Here is a 17627-nt window from a genome sequence, read left to right as displayed (position 1 = left end):
CAAGGGATCCTCAAGCAGTACTGATAGATGCTTTAGCAGTACCCTGGTCGTTCAACCTGGCTTATGTGTTTCCACCATTTCCTCTTCTTCCTCGTTTGATTGCCAGAATCAAGCAGGAGAGCTTCAGTGATTTTGATAGCACCTGCGGGGCCACGCAGGACTTGGTATGCAGACCTGGTGGACATGTCATCTCTTCCACCATGGACTCTGCCACTGAGACAGGACCTTTGTATTCAAGGTCCGTTCCAGCATCCAAATCTAGTTTCTCTGCGGCTGACTGCCTGGAGATTGAACGCTTGATTTTATCCAAGCGGGGATTCTCTGAGTCGGTCATAGATACCTTGATTCAGGCTCGAAAGCCTGTCACTAGGAAAATTTATCATAAGATATGGCGTAAATATCTTTATTGGTGCGAATCCAAAGGCTACTCATGGAGTAAGATCAGGATTCCTAGGATTTTGTCCTTTCTCCAAGAAGGATTGGAGAAGGGGCTATCAGCTAGTTCCCTAAAGGGACAGATATCTGCTTTATCAATTTTACTGCACAAGTGTTTGGCAGATGTTCCAGACGTTCAGTCGTTCTGTCAGGCTTTAGTTAGAATCAAGCCTGTGTTTAAAACTGTTACTCCGCCATGGAGTTTGAATTTAGTTCTTAAAGTTCTTCAAGGGGTTCCGTTTGAACCTATGCATTCCATAGATATTAAACTTTTATCTTGGAAAGTTCTGTTTTTAGTTGCTATCTCTTCGGCTCGAAGAGTTTCTGAGCTATCTGCATTGCAATGCGACTTGCCTTATCTTGTGTTCCATGCTGATAAGGTGGTTTTGCGTACCAAACCTGGATTCCTTCCTAAGGTTGTTACCAATAAGAATATTAATTAGGAAATTGTGGTTCCTTCTCTGTGTCCTAATCCTTCCTCTAAGAAGGAGCGTCTGTTGCACAACCTGGATGTGGTTCGTGCTTTAAAATTTTACTTGCAAGTGACCAAAGATTTCCGTCAAACATCTTCATTGTTTGTTGTCTATTCTGGGAAACGTAGAGGTCAAAAAGCTACGGCTACCTCTCTTTCTTTTTGGCTGAAAAGCATCATCTGTTTGGCATACGAGTCTGCTGGACAGCAGCCTCCTGAACGAATTACAGCTCACTCTACTAAAGCGGTGGCTTCCACATGGGCTTTTAAAAATGATGCTTCTGTTGAACAGATCTGTAAGGCTGCGACTTGGTCTTCGCTTCATACCTTTTCCAAATTTTACAAATTTGATACTTTTGCTTCTTCGGAGGCTATTTTTGGGAGAAAAGTTCTTCAAGCAGTGGTGCCTTCTGTTTAGCCATCTGTCTTGTCCCTCCCGTTCATCCGTGTCCTGTAGCTTTGGTATTGTATCCCACAAGTAAAGGATGAATCCGTGGACTTGTCGTACCTTATAGAAGAAAAGTAAATTTATGCTTACCTGATAAATTAATTTCTTCTATGGTACGACGAGTCCACGGCCCGCCCTGTCATTTTAAGACAGATTATATTTTTTTATTTTAAACTTCAGTCACCTCTGCACCTTTTAGTTTCTCCTTTTTTTCCTGTACCTTCGGTCGAATGACTGGGGGGTGGAGCTAAGGGAGGAGCTATATAGACAGCTCTGCTGTGGTGCTCTTTGCCACTTCCTGTTAGCAGGAGGATAATATCCCACAAGTAAAGGATGAATCCGTGGACTCGTCGTACCATAGAAGAAATTAATTTATCAGGTAAGCATAAATTTACTTTTTACTGTTGGAGGGGTCTTTGTATTTTTTTTTACAGGTGAAAGAGCTATTATCTATGGGGCAATGCCCCACAAAAGGCCCTTTTAAGGGCCATTGGTAGTTTATCGTAGGCTAGGTTTTTTTTTTATTTTGAGTGGGCTTTTTTATTTTGATAGGGCTATTAGATTAGGTGTAATTTAGTGTTTGTTTGTTTTTGTAATTTTTTTTTTTTTGTAATTACATACTTTGTAATTTTTAGAGTAGTGTTAGGATTTTTTTAATGTGTATTTAGGTTACTAGTTTAATTTAGGTTATTGTGATGTGGGGGCTTCCGGTTTAGAGGTTATTAGTTTAATTTATTATATTTTGTTGTGGGGGGCTTTCAGTTTAGGGGTTAATAGGTTTATTATAGTGGCAGCGGTGTAGGGCTTAATAACTTTAGTACAGTGAGGGGGATGTGGACGGACGGCAGATTAGGGGTTAATAATATTTAAATAGTGTTTGCGATGCGGGAGGGCTGTGGTTTAGGGGTTAATAACTTTAGTATAGGGGTGACGATGTCGGGGACAGGCAAAATAGGGGTTAATATTTTTTTTGTGGTGGCGATGTCGAGAGCGGCAGATTAGGGGTAAATAATCTGTGAAATGGATCTAAAGGTTGCGGCTGCTTTTGTTGTGGGAATGAAATACAAATGATATCTTTATTCTTTACATGAGTTTGTAACTTTCATGATGACTTAATTTGTCTCGCCCAGTGAGAGGAAATTTTTAAATGAACAGTTAACTGGTAATAATGGCCTTCACACAAAACAACTACACTCTGCGAGATTACCAGATATATATTGGTAAATCAGGGGTTGACAAATCTTTTTTAAAATTTAAGAGCCAGTAACAATATTTAGGAGTCAGACAGTGGTATTTGTATATATAGAGAATAACCCAAAAAGTTAGGAGCCAGGGGTGAAATTCTAGGAGCCAGTGACCTCCTGGATCCTCAGTTTGTCAAGCTTTGGGTTAAATAATGTGAAAAACTTAATTTATTGTGCAGATGTCCTATACCATTGTCCATTTTAAATCACTTTTTTACAGATTTTGTTTATCACCATTTATTCACTTTTATCCTGATTATCTAAAGCTCTCCTGCTCAGGTGAGATTATCTAAACGAGTCCATCAGTACAAGCTTGTACACAATGATCTATAGCACATTTAAAAAAAACACTGATTGCACAGATTGAGTTTCTAAAAATGAAGGAAAAAAAGAAATGTCTGTGAAACTAGAAATAAATACAAAGCAAAGTATGATGGGAACAGAGTAATTTAATTTGTATTTGCTGTAACAAAAATGTTGCTATTAGTGCAAGATGCTCCAGTTGCTCCCTATCACATTCTAGTGAGCTGTATTACTCTCTATGGAGGTAAACTCTCAACTCACTGTAAATTATTGGTTCTTTTCTTAGATAATTGTGTAAGGTTTGCCCATGCAAGTGTCTCCGTAAGATTTCTTGCCCTGTTGATGATGCCCTATACCTTATTTTAAGAATAGTTTACATTTCTCAATTCTGTATGTTTTTATCCACATTCATTTATTATATACTCTCTGTATATGAGATTACACTAAAAATCCTATTGTTCAACTGCTATGTGTCCACAGCCATGAGACGCTCATTAGCTTGATTGCTAGAAATTATAATTAATGTATCAAGACTCTCCGGGGTCCTGACTTTTGAACTCAGTGCTTCCCTATGTTTGCAGTTATTGCCAATAAAAGCCACACAAATCACATTTAGATTTTTTCTCTGTTGAGCCCAAACTTGACTGTACTTAGATCACTTGACTAATACGTGTTTGATTTTTAATCCGTTAGACCATAATATAATTTCTACACATACTTTTTTCCGATCTAATAATATGGAATTGTTAGAATGGGTGGTACAAAATAAAATGTTCTGATATTATTTAAATTTAAATCATCCTATTAACTCTTTATAGAAAAGAGACAGTAATTATATTATGTTTATATAATATTCAATGTCTACATTTTTATATTTTTAATTTGATTTTTAAAGCATGCTGGATCAATCTGTCTGGATAATTGTGATGAATGGTTTTTTTTTGTATGAAATTTCAAGCTTGACATGTGACAGTTGTATCTTTTTAATCACTATCCTGAGATATAAATGAGTTGTTATGTAATAACTGGTTGGTGTTTCCTCTAGTCTGGGTACCTTATATTATACATGCAGCAAGATGCCCCCTCTACGCTTTATGTACGTGGATGTAGCCGATTGGGTAAATATTCCATACTTAGGTTGTATCTAATTTGGTTGCAGATTGTACCCTCTGACAATCAACCATTCAGTTTTTTCACAAGTTGGAGCTGAATAAGGCTTGTAAATAGATTGTAAGCCTGTGGCCCCAGTTAATATTTATTTTGTATTAAGTTGGATTTGTTAAATTGTGTTAAAAGGCCATAATAGTAAAAAATATACATCCTTATCCATTCAAGCATGTTATTTTACCACTATCAACCCTACTCTACTGTTTATTACCCGCAAAGGGTTAAACACACAGTTGAAGTGCCGCTTAGGACCAATGGAACCCAGAGTGTTACTTTTTTCTATATGGATAGTGAACTAATTAACAAAGAATTAATTACTTACACAAATATATATAGAATCATTTTAGTTTTTAGTTTTACAGTAATTGTATTATTCCACCTTAGGCAAAATAAGTATATAGAGAAGGTGGGAGTGTTCCAGACTTGGTGCCTAGTATATGCCTGTCTACTCCAGAGACGACTCTTTCACATGTTCATAACAAAAGAAGGAATGTCTAGTGGTAAGATTCTTTGTTACGCGTTTTTGCCATACCACCTACTGCCCCTCCTAACAGGAGCTCTGAAAACATAAAGATTATTGTGAAGTGCTTTCCAGCTTAGTATGAAGTATGCAGAAGTGGAAATGAGGGATCTCAGTTTAGAAACTTTACTGTTTGTTTATACACTTGGTACCGGCATTAATCTGTTTAATTTAATTTAGGTTCTACCATCCCTGTTAGCTGGAACTTCCCCATGGTACTGTAATTACTGTAATCTAATTAGCGTCTAATTCTGATGTCATCCAGACACTTAATTAACTCATAACACAGCCGGCGGCTAAAATACTGCAGCATATACTGTGTGTCATCTCCCTACTGCTGCCAAAATCACTCAGCCCAGGAGATAAAGAGATATTAAATTGTTTGAAATTAGCTGTATACAGATACATCAAAGCCTGTCGTCAGGAAAGGGTAGAATATGTATCCAAGCTTAAAGGGACATGAAACCCCAAATTTTTCTTTCATGATCCAGATAGAGAATTCAATTTTAAACAACATCCCAATTGACTTCTATTATTTAATTTGCTTCATTCTTTAGATATGCTTTGTTGAAGAAACAGCAACGCATATGAGTAAGCCAATCATGTGAGGCATCTATGTGCAGCCACCAATAAGCAGTTACCGAGCCTATTTAGATATGCTTTTCAACATAGGATATCAAGAGAATGAAGCAAATTAGATAAAGAAGTAAATTGGAAAGTGGTTTGAAATTGCATGCTCTTTCTAAATCATGAAAGAAAAAAATTGAGTTTCATGTTCCTTTAATATATAGGTGTTTCACACAGTAAAGAATGTAAAAAAAATAAATAAAAAAGATCAGACACGTCATTTTATTTTCTTAATTTCTCTCTCTCTCTATTTTTTTTTGCAAATTAATGGTATTCTCATAGCAGCATTTTATCAAAAACAAATTGTGTTTCCTGACATCATTGCAATAGGTGAAAATGTTTGTTTTTTTTTGGGTATCCAATACCCATAAAGATTAAGAAAAAAGCTTGAAAAGGTGTGCTTATTAATTTCATAAGATATTTCATATGATATTAAAGAAATAGTGCATTTTTAAAAGAGGACCTTTATTAAATAGGTATATACATTATATTGTATGAGAAATAAATGATTTAAATGTAATATGGGCTCCTTCTGAAGGTGTTAATCATTTTATGGATTATAAAGAAGCAAATAATTCTCCCACTTTCTCACCAAGGACTGGGCACACATTTTAGGGTAGGATGGGATTGGATATATTAATGATATTTTCATAGGTTGGATTAGATTAACTTTAGATTTCTGTGCGCGTCGGGTTAGCGCAAGAGCAAAAACTGTTAACTTTCAACTAATAATACGAGCTCAACCCGATGCATGCAAAAATCTTACTTCTAGCGCAGCTTACACGTTAATTTGCGCACCAGTTGTAATCTGGCCCATAATGTTAAACAACTTTTTAATTCACATAATTTTCTAAACGTGCACAATCTTTTTATATGCACACTTTTAAAGGCACCAACTCCTACTGAGAATGTGCAATAACACACAGAATATATTCATTTTATGATTGGCTCATGTCTATCACATGATGCAGGAGGAGGAAAAATCTAACAAAGTTTGAAATTTGTCAGAAAAAAATCTACTACTCATTTAAAATTCAAAAAAGTATATTTGCATTGTATTTTATTGTGCATTTGTTGATTATGCAACTCTACTGTGTTTAACGGCCCTTCTTGGAGAAGGTAAATTCTTCTTAAAGGGGCATGAAAATAACAAACTCAAATTTCATGATTCAGATAGAGCATGCAGTTTTAAGAGACTTTTTCAGCTTACTTGTTTTATGAAATTTACTTTGTTCTCTTGGTAACCTTTATTGAAAAACACACATATGTAGGCTCAGGAGCAGAAATGCACTACTGGAAGCTAGCTGCTGATTTGGTGGCTACACCGATATGTCTCTTGTCGTTGGCTCACCAAATGTGTTCAGCTTGCTCCGTGTAGAGCTTTGTTGCTCTAGAGCTGACTTTATTTATGTGTTTAACTGAAAATGTAGTCTAAAAATTGTAGTGTTCCACCCCCGAGAAGTTGGAGTTCATTGTGTGGAATGCAGAGCCTTGACTCTGCTGCATGCTGGACACTGATTGGTTATTATGTGCAGAAGATTTTTTTATATCATTCTCTAATTGGTCACAGTAACCAATGTAAGATAAACAGCATTCAAGGGTCTTTTCAAGTGGTGTGTCCTGGGACTGCTAAACAGCACATATTTTTCTAACAAAATGACAGTTTAAATGTGTGAGTGATTTCTGATATACATAAATAATAAAAAAAAAAAACTTACAGTCCCTTTAGGTTGGCATTTAAGAACTAAAATACATCTCTCTGCAACATTATGGTTGGACTGAAATAAGATCGGCACTAGATCTGCTGCACACTTCTTTGTAGACCACAATACAGGTGGCCCTCGTTTTACAACAGTTCAATTTACACCGTTTCAGAATAACAACCTTTTTTTCCAGTCATGTGACTGCTATTGAAAAGCATTGAGAAGCAGTGCATTTATTAAAGTAGCCAGTAGATGGAGCTGTCCACTTGTGTTGCAGCAAAGCCAAGCAAGCTGAAATTAATTAATTTAACCAGACCTGAGCTATCGAGCAGATTTCAAAGGAACAAGATCTTCCTTTCTATAAATCAGTCCAGATTGGAATGCATAGAAAGAACTGTTCGCAGAAAAATGCAAGTAAAGTCTGTGTTGTGTGATAATTTTATTAGGTTTATAATGCTGTTTAGCAAATGTTTTTGTTCATTTAACTTAGTTTAATTATATATTCTGTGTTGTGTGATTATTTTATTAGGTCTATAATGCTGTTTAGCATTTAAAGTCTTCATTTCAAATCTTTAAAAATAATGTATTAGGTGTTACTTATGCCAATTTTGAGAGGGGACTGGAACCTATCTCCCTCACTTCCCATTGACTTACATTATAAACTGGGTTTCAATTTACAACGGTTTCGATTTACAACCATTCCTTCTGGAACCTAACCCCGGCTGAGGGCTACCTGTATATGATTTCTTCACTCGTTTACAGACATTATTGTAAAGAAGATTATTTATTGGAGCTGACACCAGGAATGCCTTTCTCTTCCTAAAATGATGTGCTTGTCACATGAGACTCATCAACATTGTTTGCAAATACAAAGAATGTTCATAAATAGTACACAGCAGACAGCTGGGCAGGGGGCATCCGTCTGACAGTCAGCAGAGGATCACTGGCTTTCCATAAACCAGTCAATTTGTAGAGCAAACGTGGTATTGTAACTTGTCAAACTCTGTCAGGACTACAGATATCTGCTATGCATGGCATAAGCATTAATTATAGCTCAGGAAGGAATATATTACGTATATACTGCTTTTACATCAGTTTTAACCCATTGGTTGCCAAAGCAGCCAGGAATAAAAAATAGCATTATGACATGTTGCTGCTCTTTGTTACAACAGGGGGTTAATAGCACTTTTGCACCATTTCTAAACGACATTTTACACAATTATCATTATTGTATGTTAATCTAATTTGATTTTGTTTTTTTTATAAAATGTAAAATTTCCACACTCTGTGACAAACACCTTCAAATAGGATGGGAACAAATTGTTATGACGCAGAATATTTATTAAAGCCACGCTTACTGCACAGGGTCGCATTAGTCATTTGAGTAGCACTGATCACAGCATTGTTTACTAGGGAGTCACTGGACATACACTGCATCAATCAGTAAATAAAAAAAAAAAAATCCTCATTTTTTCCAGGCATGATAATAAAATTAGTTCAAATAATAAAAAACCTGTGAAAAGCAGCACTGCACTGCTGGGGGCTAGTTAATGAGCCAATCACAAGATGCATATGTACTAGCTACTAATCACCATCTAGCATTGCTAGCACTGAGCCTACATAAGTATGCTCTGCAATCAAGGATAAGAAGAGAACAAATTAAAGGGGCAGTAAATTAAGATTAATCATTCATGAGTCAGACAGTGCATACAATTTTAAACAATATTTAATTTTACCTCTATTATCAAATTTGTTTTGTTCTTTTGGTATCCTTTGTTAAAGAGTAAATCTAGGTAGGCTCATATGGGCTCAGGAGTATGCACGTGTCTTTATAAGGCAGCAGTGTTTTGCAACGTTGTATGTAGCAGTTTTAGAATTTGTTGCAGTCACTGGTGCTATAAAGTACAAAAGACACATGCTCACTTCTAAGCCCATATGAGCCTACCTAGGCTTTCCAACAAAGGATAACAAGAGAACAAAACAAATTTGATAATAGAGGTAAATTGCAATGTTATTTAAAATGGCATATTCTATCTAAAACACCAACGTTTTATTTTGACTTTACTGTCCTTTTAATTGTGAGAATATAAATAATTTAGCAACATTTCTTAAAGTTCCATATCTGAATCATGAACATTTTATTTTGAGTTGTCATACCCCTTTAAAACCAGCAGACACATAAGAGTTTATAACTGAAATAAAGTTATATGTATGTTGTATAAAGTTGTGTTTGGATTGAACCATCTCTACTGGAAGGCTCTTCCAGTATACCCATTGCCAGCCTCTGTGTAGCTGTTTCTAGTATTCCCACAATACTGCTTTCACTCCATGTTTCTGTTTGAAAATGAACAGGCAAATCCATCTGGCAGGAAATGTGTTAAACAGAACCTTCCTGCACGCAGGCATGGGACTTGCACATACAGGGAATAAACACATATGTAAATATAATATAGTTGGTGTGTATTTATGCTCGGAGATCCCTCCTGTTTCCTGCTCTTAGACCAAAGGAAGCTGATGGCTTTTCTAACTTTACAGCCCCTGATTCACCTTACATTTCCCATTTTTTAAATCCAATGGCAGCTGGTTACTGAAGTCAGACACCGATGGAATAGGCTGGTCTCTAATACCTGCATCACAATGATGTGTTTGGCCCTGCAGGTAAGGACTCTCTTTCCTTGCAACCTAGAAGTTTTTTTTTGTCAGCAGTTTATAAATGTGCAGGGTGCACTAAGAGTTACACAAAGTAAATCAGCCGCAGTATATTGTGCATAGTCTCTTGCTTGACGTCTGCTTGTGAACTGACTTCTAATCTGATGGATACTGCTTTTAGGGAAAAGGATCTATGTTTTCAACCTACAGTGATTTACGAGTGTGGCTTGGGGAGGAAAGGGTGAACAATTATTTTCAACGTCTTGCAATGGGTGGTAGTCTATGAGTGGTGCTGAGAAAGCAATAATAATCTGTAAAGGGTGATAATCTATGAGGGGTCTTGGAAAGCAATAATAATCTGTAAAGGGTGATGGTCTATGAGGGTCTGGTAAAGCAATAATAATCTGTAAAGGGTGATAATCTATGAGGGTCTGGGAAAGCAATAATAATCTGTAAACGGTGATAATCTATGAGGGGTCTTGGAAAGCAATAATAATCTGTAAAGGGTGATGAGGGGCCTGGGAAAGCAATAATAATCGGTAAAGGGTGATGGTCTATGAGGGTCTGGGAAAGCAATAATAATCTGTAAAGGGTGACGAGGGGTCTGGGAAATCAATAATAATCTGTAAAGGTTGATGGTCTATTAGAGGTCTGGGAAAGCAATAATAATCTGTAAAGGGTGGTGGTCTATCAGGGGTATGGGAAAACAATAATAATCTGTAAATGGTGATATTCTATGAGGGGTCTTGCAAAGCAATAATAATCTGTAAGGGCAATGATCTATGAGGGGTCTGGGAAAGCAATAATAATCTGTAAAGAGTGATGATCTATGAGAGTCTGGGATAGCAATAATAATCTGTAAATGGTGATAATCTATGAGGGGTCTTGCAAAGCAATAATAATCTGTAAAGGGTGATAATCTATGAGGGTCTTGGAAAGCAACAATAATCTGTAAAAGGTGATGATCTTTAAGGGGTCTGGGAAAGCAATAATAATCTTTAAAGGGTGATAATCTATGAGGGTCTAGGAAAGCAATAATAATCTGTAAATGTTGATATTCTATAAGGGGTCTTGCAAAGCAATAATAATCTGTAAAGGGCGATAATCTATGAGGGTCTGGGAAAGCAATAATAATCTGTAAAAGGTGATGAGAGGCCTGGGAAAGCAATAATAATCTGTAAAGGGTGATGGTCTATGAGGGGTCTGGGAAAGTAATAATAATCTGTAAAGGGTGATGGTCTATGAGGGTCTGGGAAAGCAATAATAATCTGTAAAGGGTGACAAGGGGTCTGGGCAATAAATAATAATCTGTAAAGGTTGATGGTCTATTAGGGGTCTGGGAAAGCAATAATAATCTGTAAAGGGTGGTGGTCTATGAGGGGTCTGTGAAAGCAGTAATAATCTGTAAAGGGTGGTGGTCTATGAGGGGTATGGGAAAACAATAATAATCTGTAAATGGTGATATTCTATGAGGGGTCTTGCAAAGCAATAATAATCTGTAAGGGCAATGATCTATGAGAGGTCTGGGAAAGCAATAATAATTTGTAAAGAGTGATGATATATGAGAGTCTGGGAAAGCAATAATAATCTGTAAATGGTGATAATCTATGAGGGGTCTTGCAAAGCAATAATAATCTGTAAAAGGTGATAATCTATGAGGGTCTGGGAAAGCAACAATAATCTGTAAAAGGTGATGATCTTTAAGGGGTCTGGGAAAGCAATAATAATATGTAAAGAGTGATGATCTATGAGAGTCTGGGAAAGCAATAATAATCTGTAAATGGTGATAATCTATGAGGGGTCTTGCAAAGCAATAATAATCTGTAAAGGGTGATAATCTATGAGGGTCTGGGAAAGCATCAATAATCTGTAAAAGGTGATGATCTTTAAGGGGTCTGGGAAAGCAATAATAATCTTTAAAGGGTGATAATCTATGAGGGTCTAGGAAAGCAATAATAATCTGTAAATGGTGATATTCTATGAGGGGTCTTGCAAAGCAATAATAATCTGTAAAGGGTGATAATCTATGAGGTTCTGGGAAAGCAATAATAATATGTAAAAGGTGATGATATATGATGGGTCTGGGAAAGCAATAATAATCTGTAAAGGGTGAGGATCTATGAGGAGTCTGGGAAAGGAATAATAATCTGTAATGGGTGATGATCTATGAGGGGTCTGGGAAAGGAATAATAATCTGTAATGGGTGATGATCTATGAGGGGTCTGGGGAAGGAATAATAATCTGTAATGGGTGATGATCTATGAGGGGTCTAGGAAAGCAATACTTTTCTGTAAAGGGTGATGATCTATGAGGGGTATTGGAAAGCAATAATAATCTGTAAAGGGTGATTGTCTATGAGGGGTCTGGGAAAGCAATAATATTATGTAAAGATTGATGATCTATGAGGGGTCTGGGAAAGTAATAATAATCTGTAAATCATGATAATCTATGAAGGGTCTGGGAAAGCAATAATAATCTGTAATGGGTGAAGAAATATGAGGGGTTCTCAAAGAGGGACTATGAAGTGTGCTGGAACAGTGTGGATCATTTAAAAGTGGTAATAATATATGAGGGGTGCAGAAAGTGAATGGATAATCTGTAAGGGGAATCTATAAGAGTGCTGGGAGAGAGTGGGTGATCTTTAAGGATTGCAGGGGGAAAGTAAATGGTCTGTAAGGGGTCATTATATATGATCAGTGCAGCAACAGTGTGATAGCTCTATTAAAGGGATAGTAAAGTCCAAATTAAACTTTCATGATTCATATAGGGCATGTCATTTTAAACAACATTCTAATTTACTTTTATCATAAAATTTGCTTTGTCCTCTTGTTATTCTTATTTGAAGGCAAATACTAGGTAGGCTCATATGCTAATTTCTAAGGCCTTGAAGGCCGCCTCTAATTATAATGCATTTGACAGTTTTTCACAGCTAGATGGCGTTAGTTCATGTGTTTCATATAGCTAACATTGTGCTCATGCTCGTAAAGTCAGCACTAATTGCCTGAAATGCAAGGCTGTCAAAAGATGTTGGTTTTGCAAAACTGGAGAATGGTAAATAAAGGGATTATCTATCTTTTTAAACAATAACATTTTTGGTGTTTACTATACCTTTAAGGATGTGTATGGGCAATTAAATGTAAGAGTATTTGAGGTGTTCAGGAAAAAGGCTGATAAGGGGTGATGGTTTTAAAGAGATGCAGTAGACTAATCTTCATGCAGATATGTGAGGGTCCATGAGATAAGGGATGACCTATAAGGGATGCAGGTCTGTGAGGGTGCAGAATATGAGGGTAGATTTATAAGGGATGAAGATCTGTTAGGGTGGAGGAGATGAGGATTGATCTATAAGGGATGCAGATCTGTGAGGGTGCGGTAGATGAGGGATTATCAGTAAGGGATGCAGACCTGTGAGGATGCAGAAGATAGGGGATGATCTATAAGGGATGCAGATCTGTGAGGGTGCAGGAGAGGAGGGATGATCTATAAGGGATGCAGATCTGTGAGGGTGCGGAAGATGAGGGATGATCTATAAAGGATGCAAATCTGTGAGGGTGCAGGAGATGGGAAGATCTATAAGGGATGCAGATCTGTGAGGGTGCGGGAGATGAGGGATGATCTAAAAGGGATGCAGATCTGTGAGGGTGCGGGAGATGAGGGATGATTTATAAGGGATGCAGATCTGTGAGGCTGCAGGAGATGAGGGATGATCTATAAGGGATGCAGAACTGTGAGGGTGCAGGAGATAAGGGATGCAGATCTCTGTGGGAGATGAGGGATGACCTATAAGGGATGCAGGTCTGTGAGGGTGCAGAATATGAGGGTAGATTTATAAGGGATGAAGATCTGTTAGGGTGGAGGAGATGAGGAATGATCTATAAGGGATGCAGATCTGTGAGGGTGCGGATATGAGGAATGATCTATAAGGGATGCAGATCTGTGAGGGTGCGGGAGATGAGGGATTATCAGTAAGGGATGCAGACCTGTGAGGATGCAGAAGATAGGGGATGATCTATAAGGGATGCAGATCTGTGAGGGTGCAAGAGAGGAGGGATGATCTGTAAGGGATGCAGATCTGTGAGGGTGCGGAAGATGAGGGATGATCTATAAAGGATGCAAATCTGTGAGGGTGCAGGAGATGGGAAGATCTATAAGGGATGCAGATCTGTGAGGGTGCGGGAGATGAGGGATGATCTAAAAGGGATGCAGATCTATGAGGGTGCGGGAGATGATCTTTAAGGGATACAGATCTGTGAGGGTGCAAGAGGTGGGGGATGATCTATAAGGGATGCAGATCTGTGAGGGTGCAGGAGATGAGGGAAGATCTATAAGGGATGCAGATCTGTTAGGGTGCAGGAGATGGGAATGATCTAAAAGGGATGCAAATCTGTGAGGGTGCAGGAGATGGGGATGATATATAAGGGATGCAGATCTGTGAGGGTGCAGGAGATGAGGGTAGATCTATAAAGAATGCAGATCTGTGAGGGTGCGGGAGATGAGGGATTATCAGTAAGGGATGCAGACCTTTGAGGGTGCAGAAGATAGGGGATGATCTATAAGGGATGCAGATCTGTGAGGGTGCGGAAGATGAGGGATGATCTATAAAGGATGCAAATCTGTGAGGGTGCAGGAGATGGGAAGATCTATAAGGGATGCAGATCTGTGAGGGAGATGAGGGATGATCTAAAAGGGATGCAGATCTGTGAGGGTGCGGGAGATGAGGGATGATCTAAAAGGGATGCAGATCTGTGAGGGTGCGGGAGATGAGGGATGATTTATAAGGGATGCAGATCTGTGAGGGTGCGGGAGATGAGGGATGATCTATAAGGGATGCAGAACTGTGAGGGTGCAGGAGATAAGGGATGCAGATCTCTGTGGGAGATGAGGGATGACCTATAAGGGATGCAGGTCTGTGAGGGTGCAGAATATGAGGGTAGATTTATAAGGGATGAAGATCTGTTAGGGTGGAGGAGATGAGGAATGATCTATAAGGGATGCAGATCTGTGAGGGTGCGGAGATGAGGAATGATCTATAAGGGATGCAGATCTGTGAGGGTGCGGGAGATGAGGGATTATCAGTAAGGGATGCAGACCTGTGAGGATGCAGAAGATAGGGGATGATCTATAAGGGATGCAGATCTGTGAGGGTGCAAGAGAGGAGGGATGATCTATAAGGGATGCAGATCTGTGAGGGTGCGGAAGATGAGGGATGATCTATAAAGGATGCAAATCTGTGAGGGTACAGGAGATGGGAAGATCTATAAGGGATGCAGATCTGTGAGGGTGCGGGAGATGAGGGATGATCTAAAAGGGATGCAGATCTGTGAGGGTGCGGGAGATGATCTTTAAGGGATACAGATCTGTGAGGGTGCAAGAGGTGGGGGATGATCTATAAGGGATGCAGATCTGTGAGGGTGCAGGAGATGAGGGAAGATCTATAAGGGATGCAGATCTGTGAGGGTGCAGGAGATGGGGATGATCTAAAAGGGATGCAAATCTGTGAGGGTGCAGGAGATGGGGATGATATATAAGGGATGCAGATCTGTGAGGGTGCAGGAGATGAGGGTAGATCTATAAAGAATGCAGATCTGTGAGGTTGCAGGAGCTGAGGGAATATCTATAAGGGATGCAGATCTGTGAGGGTGCGGGAGATGAGGGATGATCTTTAAGGGATGCAGATCTGTGATGGTGCAGGAGATGATGGAAGATCTATAAGGGATGTTGATCTGTGAGGGTGCATGAGATGAGGGATAATCTATAAAGGATGCAGATCTGTAAGGGTGGAGGAGATGATGGAAGATCTATAAGGGATGCAGATCTGGGGGTGTGTGGGAGATGAGGGACGATTTATAAGGGATGTAGCTCTGTGAGGGTGCAAGAGATGAAGGAAGGTCTATAAGGGATGCAGATCTGTGAGGGTGCAGGAGAGGAGGGATGATCTATATGGGATGCAGATCTGTTAGGGTGCGGAAGATGAGAGATGATCTATAAACGATGCAAATCTGTGAGGGTGCGGGAGATGGGAAGATCTATAAGGGATGCAGATCTGCTAGGGTGTGGAAGATGAGGGAAGCTTCACAAGGGATACAGATCTGTGAGGGTGCGAGAGATGAGGGAAGTTCTATAAGGGATGCAGATCTGTGAGGGTGCGGAAGATGAGGGATGATCTATAAAGGATGCAAATCTGTGAGGGTGCGGGAGATGGGAAGATCTATAAGGGATGCAGATCTGTGAGGGTGCGGGAGATGAGGGATGATCTAAAAGGGATGCAGATCTGTGAGGGTGCGGGAGATGATCTTTAAGGGATACAGATCTGTGAGGGTGTAAGAGATGGGGGATGATCTATAAGGGATGCAGATCTGTGAGGGTGCAGGAGATGAGGGAAGATCTATAAGGGATGCAGATCTGTGAGGGTGCAGGAGATGGGGATGATCTAAAAGGGATGCAGATATTTGAGGGTGCAGGAGATGGGGGATGATATATAAGGGATGCAGATCTGTGAGGGTGCAGGAGATGAGGGTAGATCTATAAAGGATGCAGAACTGTGAGGTTGCAGGAGATGAGGGAATATCTATAAGGGATGCAGATCTGTGAGTTGGCAGGAGATGAGGGAATATCTATAAGGAATGCAGATCTGTGAGGGTGCGGGAGATGAGGGATGATCTTTAAGGGATGCAGATCTGTGATGGTGCAGAAGATGATGGAAGATCTATAAGGGATGTTGATCTGTGAGGGTGCATGAGATGAGGGATAATCTATAAAGGATGCAGATCTGTAAGGGTGCAGGAGATGATGGAAGATCTATAAGGGATGCAGATCTGGGGGTGTGTGGAAGATGAGGGACGATCTATAAGGGATGTAGCTCTGTGAGGGTGCAAGAGATGAGGGAAGGTCTATAAGGGATGCAGATCTGTGACGGTGCAGTAGATGAGGGATGATCTGTAAGGGATTCAGATCTGTGAGGGTGCAGGAGAGGAGGGATGATCTATAAGGGATGCAGATCTGTGAGGGTGCGGAAGATGAGGGATGATCTGATGCAAATCTGTGAGGGTGTGGGAGATGGGAAGATCTATAAGGGATGCACATCTGTGAGGGTGCGGGAGATGAGGGATGATCTAAAAGGGATGCAGATCTGTGAGGGTGCGGGAGATGATCTTTAAGGGATACAGATCTGAGAGGGTGCAAGAGATGGGGGATTATCTATAAGGGATGCAGATCTGTGAGGTTGCAGGAGATGAGGGATTGTCTATAAGGAATGCAGATCTGTGAGGGTGCAGGAGATGAGGGATGATTTATAAGGGATGCAGATCTGTGAGGGTGCGGGAGATGAGGGATGATCTATAAGGGATGCAGATATGTGAGGGTGCAGGAGATGAGGGATGATCTATAAGGGATTCAGATCTGTGAGGGTGCGGGAGATGAGGGATGATCTATAAGGGATGCAGAACTGTGAGGGTGCAGGAGATAAGGGATGATCTATAAGGGATGCAGATCTGTGTGGTCGGAGATGAGGGATGATCTATAAGGGATGCAGATCTGCGAGGGTGTGGGAGATGAGGGATGATCTATAAAGGATGCAAATCTGTGAGGGTGCAGGAGATGATGGAAGATCTATAAGGGATGCAGATCTGGGGGTGTGTGGGAGATGAGGGACGATCTATAAGGGATGTAGCTCTGTGAGGGTGCAGAAGATAGGGGATGATCTATAAGGGATGCAGATCTGTGATGGTGCAGTAGATGAGGGTTGATCTGTAAGGGATTCAGATCTGTGAGGGTGCAGGAGAGGAGGGATGATTTATAAGGGATGCAGATCTGTGAGGGTGCGGGAGATGAGGGATGATCTATAAGGGATGCAGATCTGTGAGGGTGCAGGAGATGAGGGAATGTCTATAAGGAATGCAGATCTGTGAGGGTGCAGGAGATGAGGGATGATTTATAAGGGATGCAGATCTTTGAGGGTGCAGGAGATGAGGGATGATCTATAAGGGATGCAGATCTGTGAGGGTGCAGGAGATGAGGGATGATTTATAAGGGATGCTGATCTTTGAGGGTGCAGGAGATA

General features: G+C 39.8%; 1 protein-coding gene across 4 annotated transcripts in view; it reads left to right on the top strand.

The window, feature by feature from the left end:
* The window catches only part of PDE2A (phosphodiesterase 2A), a 1131360-nt gene that overhangs the window by 136492 nt on the left and 977241 nt on the right, over window positions 1–17627 (top strand). The window contains exon 1 of one of the 4 annotated variants that reach the window (XM_053708777.1): window positions 8924–9577. The exons of the other annotated variants lie outside the window; for them this stretch is intronic. Coding sequence (XP_053564752.1) covers window positions 9557–9577 — 21 coding nt within the window. The 5' untranslated portion in view covers window positions 8924–9556. Of the gene's footprint in view, window positions 1–8923; window positions 9578–17627 lie in introns of those variants that run through there. 4 annotated transcript variants of the gene reach the window in all.

Source organism: Bombina bombina, chromosome 3 (assembly GCF_027579735.1).
Source record: "Bombina bombina isolate aBomBom1 chromosome 3, aBomBom1.pri, whole genome shotgun sequence".
Lineage (NCBI taxonomy): Eukaryota > Metazoa > Chordata > Amphibia > Anura > Bombinatoridae > Bombina > Bombina bombina.
The sequence above is the reverse complement of the archived record's forward strand: the minus strand, read 5'-3'. Positions and strand labels throughout refer to the sequence as shown.